General features: G+C 37.7%; 1 protein-coding gene and 1 long non-coding RNA gene across 3 annotated transcripts in view; one reads left to right on the top strand and one right to left on the bottom strand.

Moving 5' to 3' along the window:
* The window catches only part of LOC127512237 (uncharacterized), a 33,969-nt gene extending 33,323 nt beyond the window's left edge, over positions 1-646 (bottom strand). For both annotated transcript variants that reach the window (XR_007930160.1, XR_007930161.1), the window contains exon 1: positions 535-646. This is a non-coding gene — a long non-coding RNA (uncharacterized LOC127512237). The remainder of the gene's footprint in view (positions 1-534) is intronic.
* Positions 647-2,131: 1,485 nt separating this feature from the next.
* On the top strand, positions 2,132-24,805 carry map1b (microtubule-associated protein 1B). Its single transcript, XM_051892922.1, has 7 exons — positions 2,132-2,463; positions 5,693-5,794; positions 14,427-14,509; positions 16,164-16,304; positions 16,490-21,701; positions 21,903-22,135; positions 22,248-24,805. Exons 1-7 carry the CDS (start codon positions 2,277-2,279, stop codon positions 22,401-22,403), a joined length of 6,114 nt encoding a protein of 2,037 aa, XP_051748882.1. The 5' UTR covers positions 2,132-2,276; the 3' UTR covers positions 22,404-24,805.
* The last annotated feature ends 213 nt before the right edge of the window (positions 24,806-25,018 follow it).

Genomic DNA, 25,018 nt, shown 5'->3' with positions numbered 1-25,018 from the left:
GCTCTATTCTGATTTCTTTCATATATTGACTCAACTCAATCTCTAATTCTGGTTTAAATTTGAATGCTCTCTCAAATACAGCCATATATACTGAAATACACAATCACATACACACACTTTTAATATTAACATTTTCCATTTCTTCTAACATATTCCATTCTGTCACTTTACATCATGCGCCCTTGATAACACTTTAATATCACACTACATTTAACAAAAACACATCTGCTTGGCTCACATGTGATCTTATAATATATTTATAACAGGCTTCCACTTTTCCAGATGTACTGTACTGAATGTTTGATGTGCTGAATCATGCCCCACTTCCAATAGGCTCATGCCCAACATTGCAGTGACTGACAAACGGACTTATCTTCCTGAAATATTTACACATGCACACAGAAAACAGGTTCATTTGAAACATCTGCAGTAAGGGAAAAACAAAAATTCATAATACTAGACAGTGACTTGACAAAACAACTTTTTCATTACTAATCAAGAATGAAAATAACACAGAATACACCCAAACTATACCTTTTTCTATGAAATACTCAAGTTTGTGTGTGTTCATTATTAATCATTACTATAGTAATAATAATAAATACACACTGAATCTGCCGCATGGCTCCAGGTAAACCCCAATGACACAGCTGTATAACAGCATAATGGGACAGTAAAATATGTGCCATGACTCTGCCTAAAATGACATCATCAAGATGGGACAAGACGGAACACCCTCTTCTCCATCAGAATAAGGGCTTCTGCATTAAAAAGAGCAGAGCAAAATATAAACAAAATTTATTTGCATTTCTGAAAAGTCTTTCTAAATTCTTGTCTTTCAAAAGCTCATGAAAACACAAAACAGACCAGGAAATATATTATTGAATCCAAGAATTTTTGTAGATTATTCGTGTGTAACTGAAAAGTTTTGCTGTAAAAAAAAAAACACTGATAAAACTGAGGTTGGCAGTCAAAATATTAAGTCTATAGGCCTAATTAGGCTAGGTTATATGGGTGAATCTTACATAAAAGAACATGTGGTTTATTGAACAAATTGTGTCTCTTTAAGTAAATTCAATTATAATTAACATTTTCTTAAGGATAAAATATCTATCTTTGCTAAGGCTGTAAACTATAGGGAACCCTTTCTTGCACATTACTATAATATTAAAGGTTACAATTAACAACAGAGCCCAAACTATTAAATTCAGTTGCTATATAATAATCAACACTGAAATAAAAAACAAATATCTAAATTGCACATAAGCCAGGTTTTTCATTTTTTCAAATATAATCATTTTCACAGTCACTGTCATAACTTTTCATGACAAATTTAAACATATATTAAATAATTAAGACATTACTAACAGTTAAGTAAATAAAATGAATATATAAGCTAATATAGTGCATATATATAGTGAAATGCTACCCTCTAGAGTTCATTTCTCTAGTGAACTAACATGCTTTGTACACTAAATGACTTGCCTGAGGTAAATGTAATGCTATGTGTGTGTGTGTATGTATATATATATATATATATTACAATTTAAATAATATAAAATGTTCTCCATTGCATGAATGAGAATTATAGGGGATTAGTTGTTATGAAAATAACAAATAGCACAAGGCAAAAATAATCCTGAAACAGTTTTGTATTTTCATTCTGCAAAATATAATTTTTTTAATTTTTTTTTTTATGTCAAATGTTAACTGGACATGTTATGAATTCTGTGAGATAGAAACGTAAACCGACAAACAGTTTATTCAAAATTAGATGAATATTAATAAAATTAAGTTATGTTATTGAGATAATTTAGCAACTCACTAATGGCTTTTTAAATTATTCAGTTTCCAGTAGTTTCATTGGTATGACGTTTTGTAACAGAAAATTATTATTATTATTATTTTTTAAATAATGGTGTCGGTACACCTTTTAATAAAAAAAAAAGTAGGCTACAGCAATCGTTCAAGAGTAAACTTTTATGGATATTGATGCCCAATCCATATGTCAACAGGTTAATCCAATGTTAACGATACATTCTGGACATCCTTTAATTATGTAAGGCTTTTCAATGTTCCAATTGGTCTCGCGCTGTTTTATGATTTGCTGCATGACATCAGCTGGATGAGAGGAGAGGCAGCGGCGGTTCCTCATCACTATGACACAGAGTCTGAGGATATAAAAGCCTGGGCCACTCCTTCTGCGCCCGCTGCACGGCTTCACATAGCAGCTCACTTCAGGTTACAGGACAGAGAGTGTGTGAGCGTCTGAGAGAATGGCGACGCTAGTTGAACCTGTAGATACTCCAGCACCCTTCGGAGGTGTCAGCAGCACCAGGAACACGGCATCGCCCACGGCCTCGACACATCACTTCGACGAGGGCAAATATTACCTGCTGGTGGTCATTGGGGAGCTGGTCACTGACGAGCATCTGAAGTGTGCCATTGCGGACATTGAGAAAGGTAGCTCAGCTGACAAGAATAATGAACAAATGATGTGCAGTGCCTCAGTGCTATTTATGCCATGAATATTTAATAATGTTTGTACCCGTGTATCTTATGCAGTTGCCTTTTCAAGTTCAGTAGACTAACCTTGAACTCACTTTGGGGTTGAATTGGTGATTTAATGTGTGACTCTAGCCATAAATTTCTGCTGACTGCAAGTAACTTTCCATGCATCATGTTATTGGATTTCTTTGTTGTGTGACTATGTAGATGGAAACTGTATCGCAGCCCCTCCCTGTTAGAACTGGCGAAGTGCACTGCGTGTCTTATCAAAGCGATCGCATCGCGCCACCCAGTTTCCCAAAGACATCATCATCACCATCATCAGCACCATGACTGTTTTCGCAGGGCGTGCAGCTCTATCTGATGAACCAGATGTGTTGTTTTTGGCAATTTGACTTGAAACTTCAGTGTCTGACTTCTGTTGTGGGCTAGGATGATTCAGCATGCATATTTTTAGCGTGTCGATCAATAAGACTTATCGCTTGTTTTGCCGGGGTGGAGGGTCTTTATATGGAGCATCGATCGGCTCTGCAGTCAGGATGTGCACCATCACCTTGCATATGCGTGGATGTGATGTGGCGCGCCAGTTCTTTGTTTCCTAAGCTCGTGTTTTTCTTATCATATCCTATACTATATCCGACTCTTGTGGGAATCATCGTAAATAACCATGTACTAGAGAGATTTCATCAAATTATTTATTCAGTTTAACACTAGCTACTACAATTAAATGCTTTAGAAAAAGAATCATATTAAATTGCTAGCTGTACTTCATAGCTAGTAAGTGTGACATTGTATGGCAAAAGCCATAACTTCTGCCCACTTGACCAGACCTGGAGACATTGTTGCTGCGCATCCTGATTTAATTACATCCTCCTCTATTCTACTCACTCTTTTCTAATCACCGGCTTGTAGGCGTGGCGCGGTCCGCACTGCAGTCCCTACGGAAAGTCAGAAGGGCCCCACGTTCATGCTAAAAAGGGCGTTTCAGTTAGTGATGGGACGCGCATACCTGTCATTTTCAACTGTTCATTCAAATAACAGATTCGGTTGTTCTTTACGTCAAGGCGTAACTACGTAGTCACGTGATCCAGCATCCAAATTTCCAATAAAGCAATATGTAGACACATATTGTGTTTTTTAAATGTGATTTCATTAATGTGTGTTTACAGTGATTTTATGTGTCCCTTTCCCAGTTGAGTTTGTAGCAATACAGCCATGATCCCATACATAAGTCATTTAGAATATACATATAATTTTATTTAGGCTATTAATTACTATTATTATTATTATTATTTTTACAAAAATAGAGAACCCCTTTCTGGCCAATTCAGTCCTGTTAAATAATGAATCATTCAGACCGATTTGTTAACTGGTTCAACTGATTCACCGAGAAGATCGATTCGTAAACCAATCGGATAGTTTTAGTTGTGGGATACTTAGGTCTAGTTAGATCCCTGTGAGCATGACATGTGCAAGAAAAACAGAAGAACAGAGAAGTATCACTCTTTTCATTAGTTCTATCACTTTGGTGAGGCCTGCTTCAAAGCTAAACAAAAAATGATTTTTCAGGTTTAATTTGCCTTTTCATTGAATATTTTTATATTGTGATAAACAAAACACATTACTTTTGTATTGAATTAATAACTGAAATTACATCAGGCATAGGCCTACTTGTGCTCTTGTTTTGTGGAACTTGTGAGTAAATGAGGTTTGGCATCTGCTAAATTCTAACCATTCTAACCATAAATTCAGCAGTAATAGCAGTATATTACTATACTTGCCTTGAAGGCACGAGTTGTGGTTGTGCATGTGCGGTAGCGGAAATATAGGGGTAATATTCTTCTGTGATCCCATGAGGGGAGCAAGTATGGAATCATAAAACAAAACATGTTTGTCATGAACAGTGTGAACAGCCTTCTTAAAGGGTTAGTTCACCCAAAAATTAAAATAATGTCATTTATTACTCACCCTCATGCCGTTCCACACCCGTAAGACCTTCGTTAATCTTCGGAACACAAATTGAGAATTTTTTGTTGAAATCCGATGGCTCCGTGAGGCCTACATAGGGAGCAATGACATTTCCTCTCTCAAGATCCATAAAGGTACTAAAAATATATTTTAATCAGTTCATGTGAGTACAGTGGTTCAATATTAATATTATAAAGTGACGAGAATATTTTTGGTGCGCCAAAAAAACAAAATAACGACTTATTTAGTGATGGCCGATTTCAAAACACTGCTTCAGGAAGCTTCGGAGCGAATCAGCGTATCGAATCATGATTCGGATCACGTGTCAAAGCGCCAAACTGCTCAAATCACGTGACTTTGGCGCTTTGAACCTCTGATTCGACACGCTGATTCATAATGCTCCGAAGCTTCCTGACGCAGTGTTTTGAAATTGGCCATCACTATATAAGTTGTTATTTTGTTTTTTTTGGCGCACCAAAAATATTCCCGTCGCTTTATAATATTAATATTGAACCACTGTACTCACATGAACTGTTTTAAATATGTTTTTAGTACCTTTGTGGATCTTGAGAGAGGAAATGTCATTGCTCCCTATGTAGGCCTCACAGAGCCATCGGATTTCAACAAAAATATCTAAATTTGCGTTCCGAAGATTAACGAAGGTCTTATGGGTGTGTAACGGCATGAGGGTGAGCAATAAATAACAGAATTTTCATTTTTGGGTGAACTAACCCTTTAACCTTTTAACATTCAGTGGCAGATCATTCTGAAGTATATCTGATATCGAGAAATGTTCTCTTAAAAGCATAATCTCTGTTCTGGCTAACCATTGACCGTGAAGGTTCATAGATATTTCCATACATTGATTAGCTTTTGCATGTCTACCAACCAAGCCCAGCATTTAGTTACGTGAATTTAAGAGATACTGGGCTTCAGTTCAATATGCAGGAAAGATCTGAAACATAATCTGATTATTTGATTACTTCCCTCTTTAGACTGATCCAATGTAAGTGTTATTTTGCCTAATTGAGTTTCAGATCTCTCCCTGGCATAATGCTACATACTTCATACTCAATAAATAAACGTTTGAAATGAGGTAGTTTTTGTTGCAAGCAGTAGCCTGTATTGCCTGTATTGCATAAAGAACAGTTCTCTTCATGACTGATTAAAAGTACAACACATTTCATATTTTCACCCTTTCTCCTTTGACTTGCAGGAATTCGTTCATGGGACACAAATCTGATAGATTGTAACTTGGACCAGGAGCTGAAGCTTTTTGTTTCTCGACACTCTGCCAGGTTTTCAGCCGATGTGAGAGGTAGGCTGAACATGATCTGCTCACTTCATATCCTTTAGCCAGCTCAAAACTCTTATGTAGCCTTTTATGATAACTTTATATTAAATATTTAAAACACTAGTGACCCCAAAGCTCAATAGTGATAAAGAGCTTTTGTAGAGATTGTGTAAAGTATTGTGTATTGTATAGAGATGCAAAACAACAGTTGCTGAAAGTTTTTTCTATGGGTCTTTATTTTCTATGGGTCTATCATTATAATGTCATTATTAATATTAACTATTTATTTTTCCCTTTTCACAATAAAGACCCATAGAAAATTAGCATTACCATGACTTAGCAAAATCTCCCATGTTGCAAGGTCATTAAAACAGCTTCACACCAAGCTGAATTTGTCATAGAAAATCTGCCTCAAAATATCTGTCTATAAATATAGACAGGAAGTGTTCCAGTGACATAATTTCTCTGCCAATTAAATCATCTTATAGGGAATGAAAGATGTGACAGTCACTTCAGCAGTTCAGTGCCTGAATCTATATCTGCGTTACATTTCTTCCATTATGCTTTGAGTTTATCTTTATATTAGCACTTAGCATGCAAATGTTGTAGAGATGACCACAATGTTCAGAACTTTATTTGCGTCCCTATTTCTTTCTGCTATATCTACAGTATAATGCCCTTCTATATTTAGAGTAAGCTTGCATTTTTTTTTTTTGCATTGTGATTTTTTTTGTGCGAGTTCTTGATGGATTCTTTTGATGGAGATAAAAGAGGTGGGTTTAGACGGTCTGCCTGGAGCTCTGTCTGGATCAAACCCTGTCCCTGGTGTCCCCTCCTCTGTCCTCCCTGACTGTCTGCCTCTGTAGCTTTTGTTTTCTCTACTTTTTTCTCTCTCATGCTGAATTGCTGCAAGGGATGAAAAGCTAAATGTGAGATAATTAGCTGAAAAATTAATGACAATGGTTTTATCTGCTTTTGAACTAAAGGCTGCACACATAGTCGTACACAGGGGCTTCAAATGCAGTCAAACCCCAAGAGTGATATAGATTTTTTTCACAAAATATCTGAAAATTATAGGAGTTTAACCATAACGGAAATATCTCTTTCAGAGAGACAGTGAGTCTGCTAATGCAAGCAAATGATGAGCCAACACTGACCTTGAATGATTGAAATGTAATCTGTGTTAGCTTGAAAACACACACACACACACACACACACACACACACGCACACAAATAACACTATAGCTTAATAGCACATTAACTTACACATAACTTTTCCTTGATTATATATGTTAGTATGAGGCACTTAAGACTGTTCTGGATTTGGTATTAGGCAGCAAGCTCATTACTTTGTTTAAAATCAGAATTCATGCTGGAATTCTTATTTACTCATCTAAATGACTGTCAGAAGAAGACAAAACAAGAATATATCATTGGCTACTAATCCCCCCTTTAGGATAAACATGACACATGTAGGTGTTTGTTCATTTCCATAATCAGATTTATTGCTCGATGGGTGGCTTTATACAAAGCTTTTTAGAAAATTAACAGAGGAATTTGCATTATGCCGCTTTTGGCCATTAAGCCTTTTAAATGCAAAGCCATTAGCTGTCCACCACAGACAAATGCTTAGTGGATGTCTTGATAATTGCTTTATCCCACCAGTCTCACCTTCCCCCACCCCCCTTTTTTACAGCAATTCCAATTTTATAACACTTCTTCTTATTTTCAAAGCATTTTAAATTAATTTAGTCTTAATACTTTTCAGCGCAGAGTATAAGAGAATTGTAGGATAATTATCTGTCGAACTCTCCTACAGGGGTTTTGTAGGAGGGTAAGACAGATTATAAATGGGGGCAGGGGAGAAGGTGGGCTATTACTAGTCAGCATGGAGGAGGGTGAAATATAATTCATTAAATGTCTGAGGCCTGTGGAGAGTACAGGGAGACTTGAGACTCAAATACACACATGTATACATTTATTTATTTATTTAGCAGTGGCTTTAATCTAAAGCGACACATAAATGAGGAACATAAAAAACACATGGTTATTCACATTAATTCACATAAAAAATAAAAAATATATCTATATTGGATTAACTCCTTTGTACAAAATACCAACCAAATGCCTTTGAAATATGTGGAACTTCTGCCAGAATCACTAACAGAAGATGAATCACAGTGTGAAACTCAGAAAAGAGATTACAGTAAAAAAAAGATGAGGGAGCACTTGAAAGAATACTTGAGAAAGAATTATGAGAGAGGCAATATTGTGTCTGTGAGGCTCAGAAGATAAAAAGAGCGTGGAGGATCCCTTTGCTTCTGAGATACTTCAGGACCTTTAGAGGATGAGCATATGGTACCTGGCACTTTGACTTTGTCATTGCTTTGAGTCGAGACTGAAGCTTAAAAATGTGCCTGGAGGTTTAATATTAGATCAGCTATCATAGTCCAGCAGATTCTCTCAGCATCAGACAGTGCAGTAATCAATAGTAATGAATCAGCTTCTGTAATGTAATCAATAAGCACTTAACAAATGATTGCAATGTCTACCGTGCATTTACATGCTGCCTGATCATCCAGAATTGTGATATGATTCATATTAAAAGTATGACATATAAACTGACAATGTCATATATTATAATGCCATATTATAAAGTAATATGATATTAGTTTTCCTTCAACAACTTGACAATCTAAAGGAACAGTTCATCCAATAATTACGTCATTTACTCACCATGTTGTTCCAGACCTGTATAACTTACTTTCTTCTGTAGAAAAAAAAATTAAAAATAAAATGTAATGAATATCCAGTCATTTTTACAGTAAGATTTACAGTAAAGTCATGGTGGCTGATATTGCTGTCCTGGGCGTGTTAACGAATTATAGATTTTTGTACAATTACATAATACGAAACTCTTTGTTTGATTAATTTTGCTTCTCTGTAGTTTGCTTCTATTTTACATTCGAGGCACTTGGTAAATGCTTTTATCCAGATTGATTTTCAAAAGTAGGCTACTTAAGTTTTTGCATATGAGCCTGCCATTTTTGATAGATGGCAAGCATGCAATTCTAAATGTGCGGTGAGTATTAGAACACTAGCTGTAATACAAGTACAGGACAAATAAAGGCAAACAGCATTTTTATGTTACGATACTACTCTTGTAATAGTCTTTAAACTGAGCCTGAAATCAGGTCTAATATGCTTTGCTTTGATGTAGGGGCTAGAAGGTTATTAATATGCATTGCATGAAGCTTTTTGTGCAACGTGCCATTTTGTGAGAGGGAATTTTGTTGTTCGGACTTTGGTACTGAATTATTTAAGATGAACTCCGATATAAATGGTATCGATATTTCTAAGTATTTGTATGTGTGTTTGAAAGGGCTCTTCTATACCCTTTTAAAAATCCCATTTTGGCATTGAAAGGACAGAACAGAGTTGGAGAGAGACAAAGTGAGGGAGAAAGTCAAATTCATGTTTTTGGCATTGCGTTTGTATGGATGTTTGCTTTGTTTGTGCGTTGTGGTGAGTGTCATTAGATGAGGCTGCCTGCCCAAAGGGTGTTCAGTCTGTATTAGTATCAGAGACAGTGTGAGTTGAGATCAGGACAAGAGGGGTGAGGATGGGGTTGGGTGAGTGTGGCAGCGCAAAGCTAGTGTAAGTTAAACAATACTGCAGCTGACACATCTGCACCCAGAATTAAACTGGAATGGAAATAGCCCAGCTTCTAAGTGACAATCAAATATGCCTGCTTTAGCTTACTAAGTTTGTAGTTATGTTAGATATCTACAACATAATATAGTTATTTAAAGGTGCTTTTACAAGCAATTTCAGATGTTTTGCTGACTTCAGCCATTTTTCTAACTTCAACCCCTCTCTCTCTCTCTCTCTCTCTTTCTCTCAAAAAAAAAAAAAAACTCAAAGTCATTCAAGGACATATAACATATAATCAAATCCACACATGCTAATTATTCACAGGAAAAGGCCATTTCGGATTTGCTGTTTTCTGAGGCCGGGTTTCACACCGCACGTGTCATCAGCGCATATTTTTTTCGGCGCCCATGTTAACAGATTACAGCATTCACACTGCACGCAGAGGCTGTGCTGCAGGAGCAGAGCAGGAGCAGCAGTGCCGCGATCGTTTCGGCGCTGGGTCTATTTTTGCTGCGCTGCTAACGCTCAATTAAAGTATAAGCACACTTTTGATGAACAAAATAAATATGATTTCACACAAAAAGTGCTCAAAATGCACAGAATAAGCATGTCTAGTATGTTTTAACAAGAATTGGAGTATGTCAGAAAAGAAAATTAAGAATCAAAAATATTTATATAAAATTTACCCAATTATCTGTTTTTTAATTATTCAGTTTAGGTGAAAGTATGGTGTATTATAAAAAAAAAACTAAAGTAAACTAGCCAGAAAATATGATATATAATTTTTTTTTTAGTTATTACAGAGACAGGTAGGCTATATAGGCCTATATATAAATCTTTTTTTTGCAGAGATTGCTGTCTTGTAAACATACACACGGCAGATGATGTAAACACAAAGCTTACCACATTCATGTGCAGCAATATGACACAAGGCTTCTTGTTTGTTAGTTTGTTTATTTGTTATTTACGTCTACATGAGAATGTTGTACACCTCCCCATGTTAACAAACTTTCAAGAATATCAATTTTATAAATGACCAACTTATAAAAGCAAATTTATAGTTGTCTTTGTAAAGAAATTCTAGCTTGGAGCCGCTGCTGTGATGCTTTACAAACGCTTCCAGTGTGAATACTCATGCGTCTCTGCAGCTGCAGTTTATGCTGTAGTTACGCTAACGTGCTGCTCACGCGCCATTCACGCTTGCAATGTAAAACAGGCATGATGGGTAAAAAAGGGTGGTATGCCCCAGGTGACACAGAGATATATTTGATTCTTCATGACACTTTTCATTGACATTTGTAAGGTGGTGGAGACATTTTTATGTGATATTTACAAAAAATAGCTTACAACACCTTTACCATCCATTTGACACTGAATGAAAGGGATAGTTGACTCACAAATGAAAATTCACTCATTTACACACCCTTGCTGTTCTGAACCGGTATGGACTGTATGGACAGAACAAAAAAAAAGATATTCTGAAGAATGTTTTAACTGTATTAGCCCATACAATGAAAGTCGATGGGGTCCAAAAAACAAACAAACAAACAAACAAACAAAACAACAACAAAAAACAGAGGAAAACATTTCAATGTCAGATTTGGAAAATTAAGGTATGGTGAGGAATTCATCATAAAAGCCCCATTTTACTCACCCATGTGGATAATAGCCGATGGCAGCAGTTAAATTTTCCAAGGGCAGAGGAAAACTGCTATCGACCGTAGTATAATTTGTCCAAAATTTTGTTCGCACCACTGATTCTAATCAAATTTTTTTCTCTTCATCTCTTTGGAGTTCCCGACAGCAGCTGTTTTTGTCACCTAAATGGTCTTCCCCCTGGCGTGAGGTTGGCCCTGTAATGATGCCACTTTTCTGCTTGCGTGAGTCTGGGTGTGTGCTGGGCAGCAGAAATAGCATTCATGTCAGGTTACTGACACATCAACTGTCTTAACGGACCTGCCTAGATTTAGAGGAACAAGGAGAAAAGAAATGAGGTTAGAAGAGAATCATTCATTACCAATACAAAGATGTCTATGCTCTGAAGAATATCTGCAGCTAAACTAGAGCAAAGATTACTGCAGTAAAATGACTGCAACATCTCAGGAACACACCTGTAGAGATTAAATTAAGTTACAGTGTGTTCTACATAAAGTACTCTCCCCTTGCTATATGCAGATGTTGATTTCAGGTCGAATCATATGCATTCCATTTAATTCATTCTTCTTTCCATTAGCTCCTCCCTCTCATCCTCCTACTGATCTTGATAAAGCGTGTTCTCCCAAAGGAACTCCTGCTCCCACTGCTAATGATTAAAGAGAGACTGGCCCATATTGGAGTCATTACCAGCAGCCATATCACCCTGTAGCCCAAGACTGGTTGCCCAAGCTAAGCAGGGTTGAGCCTGGTCAGTACCTGGATGGGAGACCTCCCGGGAAAAACTAGGTTGCTGCTGGACGAGGTATTAGTGAGGTCAGCAGGGGATGCTAAACCTGTGGTCTGTGTGGGTTCTAATGCCCCAGTATAATGATTGAGTCACAAAAAAACACCATCCTTTGGATGAGACATTGAACCAAGGTCCTGACTCTCTGTGGTCATTAAAAACCCCAGGATGTCCTTCGAAAAAAGAATAGGGGTGTAACCCTGGAATCCAGGACAAATTTGCCCATTGGCCTCTGTCCATCATCGTGACCTCCTAATCACCCCTATATACACTGAATGGCTTCATCACTCCTCTCACCAATAAGCTGGTGTGTGGTGGGCGTTCTGGCGCAATATGGCTGCCGTCGCACATTGGTGCTGGTTGAGGAGATTCCCCCCTTCCCTCACTATGAGTTCAGAGAAAAGCACTATATAGATGTAACAAATTATTATCATTAATCACTACCCTTAGGAAAAGTCTTGTTGTGCTGGTTGGTCTACATTACTTCTCTGAAATAGTATTAAACATACTATCTATTGAGAGCTGATGTCTATGTAATGCTAGTTATTTCTTAAAAATAAATAAATGTTTTGTGGAGAGCAGTAGAAAACACAAAAAATACAGGGGAAATAACAGAAGAAGAAACAGATATGGAGTACACAGTGAATATGTTTAGATGAGGGGGACATGCAAAGGAAAAAATTCACAGCGTTGATGATAACTCAGCAGGTGGGAAACACACTGTAATTACCTACACTGCATGAGAGAGCCACCTGGATTTATGCACACACACATACAGACACAAACATACTGCATATGTCCTAAGGTGAACAGTCTTTGAGACCCACACAAAGCCTGCAAATATATAAGATGATGAGAGAAATATAATAAAGATCTTTTTTATAGACCTATCTGAAGTTTAGGTAAGACATTGGGTCAATTTCACAGATTATGGTGTTGTCAATGTATGCTTTTTCCTGTGAGCTTTTTGTTTTTGTATGCATTTTTTCCATAGTAAAATAAAGCCTGTAGCTGTAGCTTTTTTTTGCCAAATAATTTAGTCATATTTAAAATATTTAAAAAATATAAAATATTTTCCTCCTATTTGATGGTTTAGTCGAACTTGGTCATTAAAAACAAATATCCCTGCCGGACATCACTTTTGGCCACTACTGTACATTTCTTGTCAATGATTCTAGATTATGAACTTCTAAATGAAGGGAGCTTGTGCCTGCAGTTAGTAATTAGTATAATACAGGGCCAAATCCAGAACAGTGATTTATACATACATGTGATTTGTGTTTTCTAAAGTTTCAGGGCAAACTTATTTATGAATTATGATTTCTGTGTGAGAATGTTTGCAAACAGATTTATACACAAATATGTGTGTATGAACTTTAGTGAATGAGATGCAATATCTGCAATGTAAAATCTCTGCTGTACAAAAAGCATGTAATTTATCCACAACATACAGGCTTTTTTTAACAACTATTTTTGGCTGTGGTGTGACCATGCAAGAGGTTGTGCACTGTTAAGTGCAAATGGAAAAAATTGTGTGTGCCCTCTTGTGTTTTAGATTTAGACCTTGAAATTTTAGGCAACTAAGGCCTTATTATTCAAGCAATTTTCAGCACTCATGGATCACATGGTGACTGAACCTAAAAAACAACCTCAGAGGGGGGATTATGAGACTATGAACAACAATTGCTGCATGAGTGATGAAGTTGATGTTACAGAAGGGGCTCAAAGACCTCTGCAGTAATAGCAAACACTCTACTTCTGACAGTGACAGAGTTGACTGTTTCCTGCAATCTTACAGCCTCACTGCTTCTGGACAGCTTGATGAAATTATAATAGGATTGATTCACCCAGACAGAGACTGGAAAATTCTCACTTGAATTTATAATGAGCCATTTGGACGGGGGATGGGAAGAAATAAGATATTGAACAATCAGAGGCTTATTATATTGTCAGTATTCACACTGTCAGAGGACATGTATGGACTGAAAGTACAGAGAAAATGGTCAGTTAGCCAAAAAGCTTTTTTCGTGTTCCACCCATGTGGTGATTGAAAGAGAAAGGATGACACATTGCTGAAGGAGGGGCAGATATTAATTAGATATGTGTCAATAGAGCATATATAGAGAAATGAGGAAGAGAAGAGGAGAGTATTTGCAGAGTACACACAAGGCAGTTAAGTGAGACAGATGTCACATTAAAAAACACAGACCATAACCATTTTGACTGCAAATTTAACTTAAAACTCAATAACTCATATATACATGACTGAAGGAATGGTAATGAAATAAAAAGGATTAATGGTCTTCAGTAAAATTACAGACCAAATAAACTCACCAAAACTAGTTCTTGGCTTATCTTTGTGGTTCCATAAGCAGCAGCATTTGTGTTGTACTGGAGTCCTGGTCTTGAGAAGCTATTTTCGGCAAAGACAATCCTTAAAATATTTATGCATATTCATAATTAAATTTAGTATATAACACAAACTAAAGCATTTTCAAGATCCCCATGTGCATTGTGTGTACATCACAGAGTGCATTAATAACATGTCATTTTATTTTCAGGACAAAAGATTCTGCACCACAAAAGTAATGTGTTGGAGACAGTAGTGCTCATCAACCCTTCAGATGAAGCTGTTAGCACTGAGGTAAACACCCTTTCTCTGTCTCTCTATATTTCTATAAATTTACCTATATCTGCCACTAAAACATATTTTAAAACTGTTTTAGGTGTCTGGTTCACATAAAAACAAATACCTTATTGGGGATAAGAATAAACACAGAACTAGTGTCCTATAGGACAAGAACATCATGGTTATATAGAATTATAAAAAAAAAGAAAAAAAAAAACAACCAATGGGGATGGTGAGGTCATGGGGGGTAGGGGGTTGTGTTTCTGTAGCTAACCTTAATTTTTTTCCCCTAATTTTTAAACATTTTTATTTTATTGGATTAAAGCTATTAGCGGCCAGTGGCTTGAGTGCTTATGTCGAACAATTAGCGGTACAGTACAGTTAGCTGTGGCTTAAATGGATGGTTTCTGCAAATTTAAACAGTGGCGTATGAACATAACTCATAGTTTACATTAAATAAATAAATAAATGAACACATATATTTAGCTAACATATGCATGTGTACATTATCACCTCTGTGATTACATTCACTTTCAATAATTCACTGCAACTTTGACAACGATCACTTACGGAATCAATGCACATTAGCTATGTTCGTTATTCTTTCTAATGTGACAGGGCAATTTCCTTAAACACTAATATCAATGAAATATACCTTCTGTTCACTTCTTTTTAAAGAAAGTCAAAAGATGAGCTTGAACAGTTCTCCTGGCCATTCTGAACAAACGCAAACTAAAGCTTGCTTGACTGTGCGCAGCGCATTACAATATTGAGTTCTGATTGGTCAAATCGCTGTTATAGTTCGTTAATTATCATATAGAGAATTTTAAAATTTCATTTACATGATAAGTTTCACATAATACACAACACTGTTAATCTAATGGGGATGGTAATGGGGAATGGTGGTTTTACAGAAGTGATGCTTTTTGTCTTTTTTTTTTTTTCCTACAAGGGGATGTTGCATCCCCCTCGAATCGAGCCTGGTTATAGTGTTGGCAACAGTATCAACTGAAAAGCCAGTGACTAACCTAATATTACAAAAATATATTTTTGATACTACAAAGATAACCTCTGATAAATATTTTAATTAACTAAAATGCCATGACATCAAATAGTTACGTATGGAATGGATGTGTCGCAGTTGCAGGCAAACTATAACTATGCACAACACGGTCAAACACACAAAGCCTTTCTTGCACAGTGTGACTGCAGTTTGACTCTGCATTAATAATATGGTAAAGCACTGCAGGTCTGAACCTGGCAGACCGCCCAGAACAGTCAATGGCAGCAAACTGGAAAATGCTGGCCTAGACAGAGAACAAGAAAGAGCCAAAAGCCAAAGTAATACAATTTGTATTTGTTGAAATTTATGACATTTCTTTCTGTTAAAGTCACAAAAAAATGCAAAAAAGTTTAGATGAGCTTATAGCAACAAGTTTACGTCTGTTAGGTGGGTTTTTTATGGCATGATATGAAATTTTACATTGCAAACTCTCACTTGATTAAGGTAACAGTTTTTTTGTAGATATGGCATTTAAATAATTAAGGATAACCTTCACATGCTATGTTGTTTTGTTGCATCTAATGCAAGCCACGATCAGTCCAAACCAAGTCCATGTTTAATGAAGATTATAATATAATATATAATATAAACCTTGTTTACACGTAGGTACGTCTGATGGTATCAGACACAGCCCACCATAAGCTGCTTGTCCTGGCAGGACAGTGTTTTGAAAATACAGGCGAGCTGATTCTCCAATCAGGCTCCTTTTCTCTTTCCAGTTTCATTGACATTTTTACAGATCAAGAGGTGAGTGATTCTTAGCTTTTTGCTTCGGTTTGCTACAGTATATGTACCAGTTTTGTGACTGCATTTGAGAAAAGATTCTCGAACAGTCAACAAATACTAAAATTCAGCAAGCACATTACAGTTTAACATTAAAGTCAGTGAAGCTGTCTTGTTTACTGAAACATTTCAATTCATTTTACTCACAGATCGGAGAACTTCTAAGCACCATACATCCAGCTAACAAAGCCAGTTTAACCCTTTTTTGTCCTGAGCATGGTGACTGGAAAAATTCGAACCTGGACAAACACAACTTGCAGGACTTCATCCATATGAAGCTAAACTCCCCAACCATACTTCCAGAAATGGAAGGTCTTTCTGAATTCACAGAGTACCTGTCAGAATCTGTAGAGATCCCATCTCCATTTGACATGCTGGAACCCCCAACCTCAGGAGGGTTCCTAAAATTATCCAAACCATGCTGCTATATTTTCCCTGGTGGACGAGGTGATTCAGCACTGTTTGCGGTTAACGGTTTTAACATGCTGATTAATGGTGGATCTGATAGAAAGTCATGTTTTTGGAAGCTGGTACGCCATCTGGACAGAGTGGATTCTGTTCTCCTCACACACATTGGAGATGACAACCTCCCTGGTATCAATAGCATGCTGCAGCGCAAAATAGCTGAACTTGAGGAGGAGCAGTCACAGGGATCCACAGCTAACAGTGACTGGACAAAGAATATGATCTCACCTGATATTGGTGTCATGTTTGTCAACATGCCCCAGAACCTGGAAAACCTTGAGCCCAACTACAGGATTAGAAGAAATGCTGAAGAGGCATCTCTCACACTGCAGTACCTAAACAAGCTGTCTTTAAAACCTGAACCTCTGCATAGGAATATTGGGAATACAGTAGAACCAATAATACTTTTCCAGAAAATGGGGGTTGGAAAGCTTGAAATGTATGTTCTTAACCCTGCTAAGAACAGCAAGGAGTTGCAATACTTCCTGAAAGAATGGACTGGTAGTGATAAAGACAAAGCCCCTGTCTTGTTGCCAAATGGAAAAGAATCAGAGCTCCCAATCTCATATTTGTCTTCCATCTCATCACTGATTGTGTGGCATCCTGCTAACCCATCAGAAAAAATCATCCGTGTTCTGTTTCCAGGCAATTCCACTCAGAATAATATTCTCGAAGGCCTAGAGAAACTTAAACACTTGGACTTCCTCAAACATCCTGTGATCACACAAAAAGAGCTTAATTCAAACTTAGCCCCTACACTGAAACAAGCAAAGATGAAACATAAGACAGACAGTAAAGAGAGTCTAAAGTCCACATCAAAACCATCCCCAAGCAAAAATCTCCACAAAGAGTCCAAAGAAGAAACCCCTGAAAAACTAAAAATCCTTAGTAAAACTGACTCTGTGGAAACTCAGGAGCCAACTCAAAAAACAGAGAAGAAAGAAAAAGCACTTGTGAAAAAAGTGAAAGCAGGAGACAAGGACATTAAAGGCAAGATTGAGCAAACACCCAAAATTGACACTCCAGAGAAAAAGAAAGCTGACATTAAACCAAAAACAATAAAGAAAGAAACAAAGAAATCAGTGGAAAAGAGTGAGGCTGATAAAAAGGCTGAAAAACCCACACCCAAAAAAGAAGAAAAGGCCATAAAAGAAGAGAAAGTGAAGAAAGAAGAGGTGAAGAAGGAAATTAAAAGACGGGACATTAGGAAAGATTCCCTATTAAAGGAAAGCAGAAAGGATGAAAAGAAAGAAATGCAGAAAGATGAAAAAGAACCTAAGAAAGATTTGAGGAAAGCTGGTATCTTGAAAAAGATTGCCCCTAGCACGCCAGAGGCAAAAAAACCTGCACCTAAACCAAAGGTTGCAGCAAGAGGAAAGGCTCCTGGAAGTCCTGCAAAATCCAAAGAGAAGGCCAAGGCTAAGCCCACAAAAAAAGATGCAGGAGAATTAGTAGCAGCGCCTTCTGTCTCAGATGCTACTGCTGAAGAACCTGCCATTGAAGCTAGTGTAACAGATGTTCTTGAGGCAGAGAGATCATTGATGTCTTCTCCAGAGGACCTCACTAAAGACTTTGAGGCTCTGAAAGCAGAGGAGATTGTTGAAGATGATGAAATCCTATCTCAGACCAAAGTAGACGATTCTGATCAAGGAGAGATGATCAAGCATGAAGAAATAACTCCTTGCAAAGAATCTCCAGAAACAGTAGAGTCACTGGATGAAGGAATAGCAACCACAGAAGCTGAGGAGGAATGTGGTGGCACTCCAGGAGAGCTAGAACCCAATCAAAAAAGCAATGGTACCAGTGAAAAATTTGAAGATGAGGGAACAGGGTTGGAAGAGTCATCTGAGATAGGAGACTATGAAGAAAAAGGAGATACAGAGGAAGTGGATGAGCAGGACAGAGCAATATCTACATTAAAAGATGATGGAGAGCAAGGAGAGCAGGAAACAAAGGAAGGATCAGATTATGATGCAGAAGAACCACAATGTAAAAATGACAAAGAAACTGAGTTGCAGAGTTTTGATGTAACCACACCACCAAGGCTCTCTGCACCTGTATCTCCTGCTGTTTCTATTCATGATGAAACCCTACCAGCAGGTCCAGAAAGTGAGGTCGCCTCTGATGAAGAAAACCGAGATGAGCCTCCAGAAGAATACACAACATCTGGACACACTCAGTCTACAATTGAGATCTCAAGTGTTCCAACACCTATGGATGAAATGTCAACTCCAAGAGATGTATTGAGTGACGAGACAACTAATGATGAAAGTGATTCTCCCTCCCAAGATTTTGTCAGGTACGGCATGGCTACAGATTATGAACAAAAGAAACTCTCACCTCTCAAAGATCTTCCTGAATTAGATCACTCCAAGAGCGATGCCACAGAGGGGCATGACTATCATGCATCAGCTTCCACCATTTCACCTCCATCTTCACTGGAGGAAGACAAACCTGCCAAGGAGTTTTTAACTAAAGACAGATTCTCTTTTGATTCAAACAGGCTCACTGCTACCACTACAACTTTGCCTCTTGTCAGGTCACCTTCCGGTGACCAAAACGTGAACGTTGACCATATTCATACAGGTGTATCTTCACCGATTGAACTGGGAACCACACTAGCGGGGATGTCAAAAGGAATGGAATCATACAGTCCAGATGAGAAAACATTAGAGGGCCCTTTATCTCCTCAGTCCTCAGGTCACACACCTTACTACCAATCCCCAGTGGAGGAGAAAGCTGGCACTCTACCATCTGAGAAATCATCTGAGCCCCAGGGTCCTATTATTGTTGACATAACAAGTGACAAGGAATACTCTCCCAGAGAGGCTAGTCCTATTGATGAAGCAGTGCCTGTGTCACAAATGGGAAAGAAGCAATCACCAAGTTATGAAGCACATTTATCAACCAATTTTGAGCTTGACCAAAGCCAGACTGACAATAATGATAAGAAGTTAGCAACTGATGACAGTTCTTCAATTTCATCTGCTACACCATTGCTGCCAGCTAAAGTAGAGAGCCTGTCTGATACAATACCTTTCACAACATTTAAAGAGGACAGCAAAATGTCCATATCTGAGGGGACCACATCTGATAAGTCTGCTACGCCAGTTGATGAGGTTGTTGCAGAGGACACATTTTCGCACATTGCCTCTGCCTCAACAGCGTCACTTGCAACAAGTTCATTACCAGAACCTACAACAGATGAGGTCTCCCCATCACTTCATGCTGAAGTGGGCTCCCCGCATTCCACGGAAGTGGATGACTCTCTTTCTGTCTCTGTTGTTCAGACTCCAACCACAATGCAAGAAGCAGAAGTCTCCCCATCTAAGGACAGTTCCCGGCCTATGTCAATCTCCCCTGATGTTTCTCCAAAAACAGCCAAATTGAGAATGCCACAACAAGAAACAAAATCCTCTGAGCAGTCTTTGTCAGCTGAGGGTGGACAAGAATCCCCAGACCACTCATTTGCATTGGATTTTAGCAAGCAGTCACCAGATCATCCATCTGCAGGAGGAATGCAGTGTGCAGCCACTGAAAATGGTCCTACAGAAGTTGATTACAGCCCCTCGGATGGAGCTGGTCTCATGAGAGAACAGCACAGACCTGGGGAAGCTGGAGAGAAGGCAATGCTTTTCAAAGAGTCTGATATTACCCAGGTTGCTTCTGCTTCCCCATCAGATGCCTCTCAGTCCACCCCATCAGTTACAACACCCTGCCAAATTGGGGAGCCAAGAGAAGTTTCCCCAAATGCAGGCCGTTTCTCAGAGTCTGTTACTCCTAAACAGTCACCCTGCAATCAGTCCCCTTTATCTCCTGACTTTTCTCTTGTTCTAGGAAGACCAAGTACTTCGCATGAAGGTACAGATAAAGATAAACCTAGTCCCAGCTCATTTTACGAAGAGACTGGTATGGATGAAACAGAGGACACACAAAATCTTGAGAAGACTCCTCCGAAGGCCCAGTCACCCTCATCGCCTACGGTGTCATCTTGTTTTTCTCAGAAGACAGAAGAGCTTAAACTTGGCTTAGGGACAAATCCCTTCACAGACTTGAAATCCCCCACTAGCCCCAAAATGTCATCTCCAGACCAACTTTCTCCTTCTTCCAATCAGACAGACACTCAAGAGAAGTTTTCCAGCAGCTCCTACAGCTGTCAATATGGAGAATCTACTAAAATTTGTGATGGTGGGTCCATAGGGCCAGATACATCAAAAACAATCCTTTCTCAGTCACGAGCAGATGTGGACTTGTGTTTGGTGACCTCTTGTGAATACAGACATCCAAAAACAGAGCTTTCTCCGTCCTTTATAAACCCCAGTCCTCTTGAGTACTTCATGAATGAGGAACAACCTCTGGAGGAGGAAAAGCCACTTGCTAAGTCTGGAGGAGGACCACCACCACCACCTGGAGGGAAACAGCAGAACAAGCAGTGTGAAGAAACTCCACCAACCTCTGTAAGTGAATCAGCGCCCTCTCAAACAGACTCTGATGTTCCTCCTGGCACAGAGGAGTGCCCTTCAATAACTGCAGATGCAAATATTGACTCTGAGGATGACTCAGAAACACTACCAACAGATAGGACAATTACTTATCGTCATGCAGACCCACCTCCAGTCACACCCAGAGACCCTGCTCCTGCTCCTCCACATCCTGATGCCTGCATGGTAGATCCTGAGGCTCTTAAGGCTCAGGAGGCATCCCAAAAAGATGAAAAAGGGAAGCCAAAAAAGAACATCAGCAGCAAGACCAAGTCATCTGCAACAAAGAGCTTGTCAAAAACAAGTGCCATCAAAGAGTCGAAAGTATCTTCTCCAAAAAAAGCTACAGAAGATAAAGATGCCAAAAATGCTACTAATACCTCTGCATCAAGGGGAGTGAAAAGCAGCACTTCAGGTAACTGTAGTTTCATACTCACAATTTAAAAATATGAAAAATACATGTTTACTATAACACCTTACATAATAGACAGTTATATGTCTATAGACTTTATAAAGTCTATAGTCTTTTTAAAGCATTGTTTATCTTTGCTTTTAATATCAGAGGTTTACTGTATATGTTTATATATATGATTTATATCTTTTTATTGTTGTTAAGGAAGCACCAAGTCCAGCAATGGAACATCAGTACCTAACTGTCCTCCAATGTATATGGACCTAGTTTACATACCAAATCACTGCAATGCCAAGAATGTGGATGCTGAGTTCTTTAAACGGATCCGATCCTCCTACTTTGTAGTCAGTGGCAATGATCCTACAGCACAGGAGCCCAGTAAGGCAGTTCTGGATGCTCTGTTGGAAGGAAAGAGCCAATGGGGAAATAATATGCAGGTACTGTTATTTTTCCAATGGTCTGATTCATAATTTAAACATTTAATTATGAATACTTTCCTTGAAATTAATGCTGCATATGATATTGATATGGATATTCTTACCCCTCTAGGTCACACTGATTCCAACCCATGATACAGAAGTTATGAGGGAGTGGTACCAGGAAACCCATGAGAAGCAGCAAGACTTAAACATCATGGTTTTGGCAAGCAGCAGCACTGTGGTCATGCAAGATGAATCTTTCCCTGCATGTAAGATTGAGCTGTGATTGTCATGATCAAGATGTGGTAGAGGTTGGATGTTGGAGAGCAAACAATTGGAAAACTTACTACAAACATTCACAAAAGCAAATGTTTTGGATCTCTTTCCATATACTCAGTAGAGGAACCAGCAAAAATGTTTCTCAGTAAAATTTTCAAGTACTTTTTGAGGTCTCAGGTTGTGAAAATATTTGGTTAGACATTGTTGACAACACAAAGAGCAGTTTTTGCTGTGTATCAGACCTCCTCAAACACACAAACACCCAGCTGAAGCTACTTAGAGCAAACTGAACAACTGACTAAATACATACAGTAGATGGTCGATAAACACACTGTACTGAGCAACTACAAATTTACTCATTTAAAAACAGATTATAAACGGATCAGTGGATCACTGAAAAAGAACTCCATAAATGATAATGTTTACACCAAAGGTTGAGGGATTGTTTAAATGCCTTAGAAAGTTAAACTGAATGTACAACAAACATGATGCACTTAACATGAGGATAATTAAATGGTATGTATGATCCACAATTACATATATATCATTGGATGCAAAAGCTACATTTAACATCATATTCCAGCCGCAATGAGTTGCATAAAATATGAATGTGAAGCTTGCTACTTTTGTGATTAAATGCAAAATAGAATAATGGTCTAACCAATTTAAAAGACTCCCTGAAAAAATGCCTGAGAAAACATGAGATACCATAAGTCATACGTAAAAACCTTAATTCCTGGACTAGCAAAGAATTCATTAATTATATTGTCACCATTGTAATAGATATGAATTTTTACAGGTAGGAGATATTTCTTTAAATCATTAGCTTGAAATCACATGAATTTCACACCAGCCTTTTTTTAATAGGGTAAAATATTAAATGTTTGAACTCCAAAAATTGTTACTCATCAATTTGTACTGCTTATTATTTGTACACTTTATTTATGTTAATGTTTTTATCCAATTAACTGAGTAATAGAGTTGCAATATTTATTTGCCTTATTTAATTCTTAAATAATTTATAACTTTGAAATTTGCTTTTTGGGCATTCCTATGAAGTTAATCATAAAAGGAGATCTCTAACATGTGAAACTCTTGTCGATTCAGAGTTGTGTCAAAGTTCAACAATTGTTTTTGTTTTTCTTTAATAACTATTGTTTTCTTCTCTAACTCCAAATGGAGTTGATTATCCTTTTAACTGAACATTTCACTCAATGTTGAGAGCTCTTCTGTATGCACTGTTCATCCAAATCTTATCCATCTTTTTATTTTCTTAGCTTAGTCAATGCCATCAAATTGTGGTACATTGAAAGTTGAGAAACTGAAAACTTTCCTTTCCTTAGGAATCTTTTATAAAATTGCACTGTACTATAATTATAAATAGTTTAGTGACGGAGTGAGTGGTCGGATGATATGTGCATGTGTAATGTATTATCCTTGACATTTCTCTGTGCTTTCTTTTGACTATGAGGGGAAACTCACTCTTTACTGCCAACAAATCACTGCAAGGATATGACTGAAATATTGGAAAATCATGAACTTGGATCAGGTTTGTTGTATCTAAATGTCACTTTTAATCAATAACCATACAGTCATGGAAGTTTTACCATCGCATTGAAGATTGTCAATGAGATTTAAATTCCAATCATCAATTACTATGACGCTTCCACAGTATATGGATTTTACAGTTTCTACCAGTATTTAAATTGCGTGATGTCTACATGACAATACGGGATAATGCCACAGGTTGTTAAAATATTTCAAAGCCATAACTGCTTGAAACATTTTACCACAATATTTAGAACCAATATCACATCAACAAAAAATTACCAGGGAACTTGGTGCCATTGTGGCCCAACCCTTTCCAACAACAACAACAACAACAAAAATAACAATAAACTTGATATGACAATGATCTCAAAACTCTCAGTTCAGAACTGGACACTTCTTTATTCTATACTAACAGCAGCAATGGTCAACAGACTCTTCTAGCCACATGCTTCAGCAAAATGCATTGTTGTCTATCCGCAAGACATCTACAAGAGTAAATACAACACATACATCCAGTCTATCACTCCCCTCTTTCCTCTGACCTACAGTAACACTTCACTTTCTCTCAAAACTTCACAATCCCTCTGGTTTTCCTCGCTGACCTTCGGGTGCTAGTAAGAATATGTCTGCAGTTGTGTATGAACTATATATATATATACCTTGTGAACTTGCATCTTTCCCTTTTTTCATTCCCTAATCCCATATCTAGAGGATAGTCTCAAGTGAAAGTATTACCCTGTGCTTTTTCTTGATGTTTGTGTGCGATGTATCTCCTCAACTACGGGGTGTTTGATGTAAAGGGAACTACAGTTAAAAAGAAGGTAAATCAGTCCACAATAAATAATTTCATGGAAAATATTTTGTGTTTTTATTTGTAGAGTATGCTAGTTCATGTATTCCACAAAGTTATGTTGTTGATGGGGGAACTGTGTTCTTGTGCTTGCTCAAAGGCATTTCTGAGAGGTTAATTGGCTACAAAACAGGCCTAAGCCCCAGGGATCATATGTCTGATTCTGGCTCCAACCAAATTTACCCAAATTGAACAGGATTTAAGCAAGTAATTTGTGCATT

This window comes from Ctenopharyngodon idella, chromosome 5, assembly GCF_019924925.1.
Source record: "Ctenopharyngodon idella isolate HZGC_01 chromosome 5, HZGC01, whole genome shotgun sequence".
NCBI classification, from domain to species: Eukaryota; Metazoa; Chordata; class Actinopteri; order Cypriniformes; family Xenocyprididae; genus Ctenopharyngodon; species Ctenopharyngodon idella.
The sequence above is the reverse complement of the archived record's forward strand: the minus strand, read 5'-3'. Positions and strand labels throughout refer to the sequence as shown.